Source organism: Lactuca sativa, chromosome 4 (genome assembly GCF_002870075.4).
Source record: "Lactuca sativa cultivar Salinas chromosome 4, Lsat_Salinas_v11, whole genome shotgun sequence".
NCBI lineage: Eukaryota > Viridiplantae > Streptophyta > Magnoliopsida > Asterales > Asteraceae > Lactuca > Lactuca sativa.
This window is the reverse complement of record NC_056626.2, coordinates 49,025,196-49,028,141: the sequence shown is the minus strand read 5'-3', so window position 1 is coordinate 49,028,141 and position 2,946 is coordinate 49,025,196. Positions and strand designations below refer to the sequence as shown.

At 33.4% G+C, this 2,946-nt stretch overlaps 1 protein-coding gene across 1 annotated transcript; it reads right to left on the bottom strand.

The window, feature by feature from the left end:
• Nucleotides 1–1,862: 1,862 nt before the first annotated feature.
• LOC111899496 (glyoxylase I 4) lies at nt 1,863–2,675 on the bottom strand. Its single transcript, XM_023895359.3, has 2 exons — nt 2,343–2,675; nt 1,863–2,252 (listed from the first exon to the last, which is right to left on the bottom strand). The coding sequence occupies exons 1-2, from the start codon at nt 2,646–2,648 to the stop codon at nt 1,998–2,000; spliced, it is 561 nt and encodes a 186-aa protein (XP_023751127.1). The 5' UTR covers nt 2,649–2,675; the 3' UTR covers nt 1,863–1,997.
• Between the last annotated feature and the right edge of the window lie 271 nt (nt 2,676–2,946).

Here is a 2,946-nt window from a genome sequence, read left to right as displayed (position 1 = left end):
ATATATATATATATATATATATATATATATATATATATATATATATTAACAAATCAATGGAAGTTAGTTGTTATTTTTTTTGCATTTAATCATAGTTTTAGAAATATTAAGTATAATATATTAGTAAAAGTAGTACATTTTCAGCTTGTGTTGCATATGTAGATTGCCAAGAAAAACCCAATAGCCATAAGTAGGTTGCCTAATAACCATAAAAAAATGCTATAATTGAGTTTTTTTTTTCTTATTAAAGCATTTTACTTTGAAAGTATATTGTTATAATTAGACAATTTTTTTCAAAGAATGCCTAGTTATAGCAATGTACTTCCAAAGCACAAGGATTTAATAAAAAAATTGAATTTTAGAAAAACAACAAAGTGAAATGGATAAATGAAATAACAACTTTTGAAAATAGGATGTTATATTAACATATCAAACAACACTTCTGATGTTCGCCTACAACCATTTTAAATGAAAGAATTAATGACTAGAAGTATCAAATTCAAGTAGCTAGATTTTATCGAAACATAATGACATGTGAAATTATTGAAAATAAATGATAGAGATATGAAGCTCACTTTATCAATGTTGATCAGAAACGAGGGGTAGTGGGCGCGAGGAGGATTTGAAAAGATCGTGAACTCGGGAGCCACTTAAACCACTTTTAGTACCCCCGAAGTAGAGTGGCAATAATATAAACACAAATAAAATAACCGGAAAAACAAATACAACATAATTTAAACTAATATTTACAGGTAGCCCACTTGCATGTAGAAAAATAAATAAAATTCAAGAGAAAAAGACTACATATAACTTTGAAGTTGATTTGAGGTTCTCAATGGTGGTTTTCGATGGTTGGTGGTGATTTTTGGTGTATGATGAAACCTATATGTAGAAAAGTAAATCAAATTCAAGAAAAAAAATTACATGTAATTTTGAAGTTGATTTTAGGTTCTTAGCTTTCTGATGGTATGACAGAGATCTTAATGCTTTAAACAGAGACCTAACCTAAAATGAGTCTTACTCGGAGGAAGTAAGAGGAATGAATCCATCAAGAATAAGCATGCAAGGCAAGCTTGTTCTTTAGCAAAATCTCTTTCAAGCAAACTATCCAGTTTAGTGATTGCATGCTAGGGATTACAACATGATATGATATCGATTTATAGTGGTGTTCGATGGCCGATGGTAGTTTTTGGTGTTTATGATAGTTGGCAGTGACTGATCTACATGTAATTTCTGGTGTCTAATGATTGTTAGCGGTGACTTGACGTTGATTTTAGCTTCTCAGTGGTGATTTCCGTTGGCTTGTGGCGGTGGCCGATGATCGAGTCAATAAATCAATTAATTTAATTTTCAACTTATAAATAAATAATATCCAACAAAAAAATAAAATATAGAAGTAGTATAGTCTTATCAATGTATGTTAGGGACTAAAACACAAAATAAAACAATAATAAACAAATAATAACCAAACAAAAAACTGAAAATCAAATATAAAAGGTAGTATAATCTATATTCATGTTTCTACGAATTAAACGATGCAAAACTAAACTTAGGAGCCAAACGAGTAATTTTATCAAACCATAACGACCATTATAGTAATTTATTTTTCCGGATACCTCACTTCACATATATTATCCTAACCCTGCATATTTTGACCTACACTTTCCCTTGAAATTACATACATCTTCTCAACCTAATTTTTACCTACATACAACCCAGTTTCACCTCATCATCAAAACCCACAACATCAACATAAGTCATCATCAAGTTAAAAAAAAATGTTGAATTTCCAGCGTAGCACCTTTTTTCAGAAAAAAGGCCTAATTGCTTCTACTAAATTTTACAAAAACAGTAAAAAGACGAGTCTCCAATATTGAAATAAGATTATAATCCTTGTCGCTGTCAAATTTTCTTATGCATCACACTTTTAACAACAAATCATCTTTTTCATATTACAATCCAGAATAAGTCATGACAAATCGAACTAGAAGTATTCTTCAGCTAGCTTTGGCAGCATTTGCGTCGAGCTCCACTGGAGGATTATGCCGATCAAATGGTAGTTTAATCCGGTTAAAAGAACCTACTGGCTTCAGTTTGACGTTCTCGCAGTTGCAAATCTCGATCATGAATCCATCTGGATCGTTGAAAAAAAGCTGATCAATCACCCCATCTTCCTCCCCTCCAACTGTTCTTTTCATGTATTTGATCCCCAAATCCTTCAATTTCTGCTCCATAGCTCCCATGTCCTCGCACTGAACAATTAATTGTAAACCCTAATGAAAAACACAAATCGAAGAGTAGGAAAGATCGACAGAACCATTATTAATTGATTAATTAAGAACCTGAAAGGATATGTGATTATCCATGGGATCCAATTCATGGTTATTTGGTAACTTGTCTTCATCGTTGGCTTGAACTAGATGAATCCCAATTCCGTAATTGAACAACCAGGCGCCATCGAAATCAAACGCCTGTGGTCGCTCGATCAACACGAAGCCCAACGCCTTGGTGTAGAAATCCACGGAGTCCTTGACTGACGTGCAGAGCCTCGACACATGGTTTAGCGACATGAGAGGGAGCTCATGTTCATGTTCAGCTTCATCTTCTTTGGGTTTGCGATTCTTATTGTCTTCCGATTTCCTCTCCATATTTGTCCTCCTCGAATTGGGATAGAGGTTTTGGCGGGGTTTTATGCTACCAGACGCCGAAGATGGCGGTTGATGACACCTTGACACGTAGTATGACGTGAACACTTGGGTTACGCGTGGACGAGCTTGGAAGTGACGCGTGCCAGTGTCGCATTTTTAATGACTTTGAGCTTAAGCTAGTTCTCAATCATAACAAGTTCAAAATGTTTTACTAATTACTAATTTGGTTAATATTATAGATGTCCTAAATTTTTAATTTGTAATTAGAAAAAGCTATAATATTTATTTTATTATTGCT

What these genes read in the sequence shown, in the direction of transcription:
- LOC111899496 (XM_023895359.3), bottom strand. Translation starts at nt 2,648, where the DNA reads ATGGAGAGGAAATCGGAAGACAATAAGAATCGCAAACCCAAAGAAGAT. An exon ending in ATAATCACATATCCTTTCAG is followed by an intron (nt 2,253 to 2,342) that starts GTTCTTAATTAA and finishes TTAATTGTTCAG; the next exon opens with TGCGAGGACATGGGAGCTAT.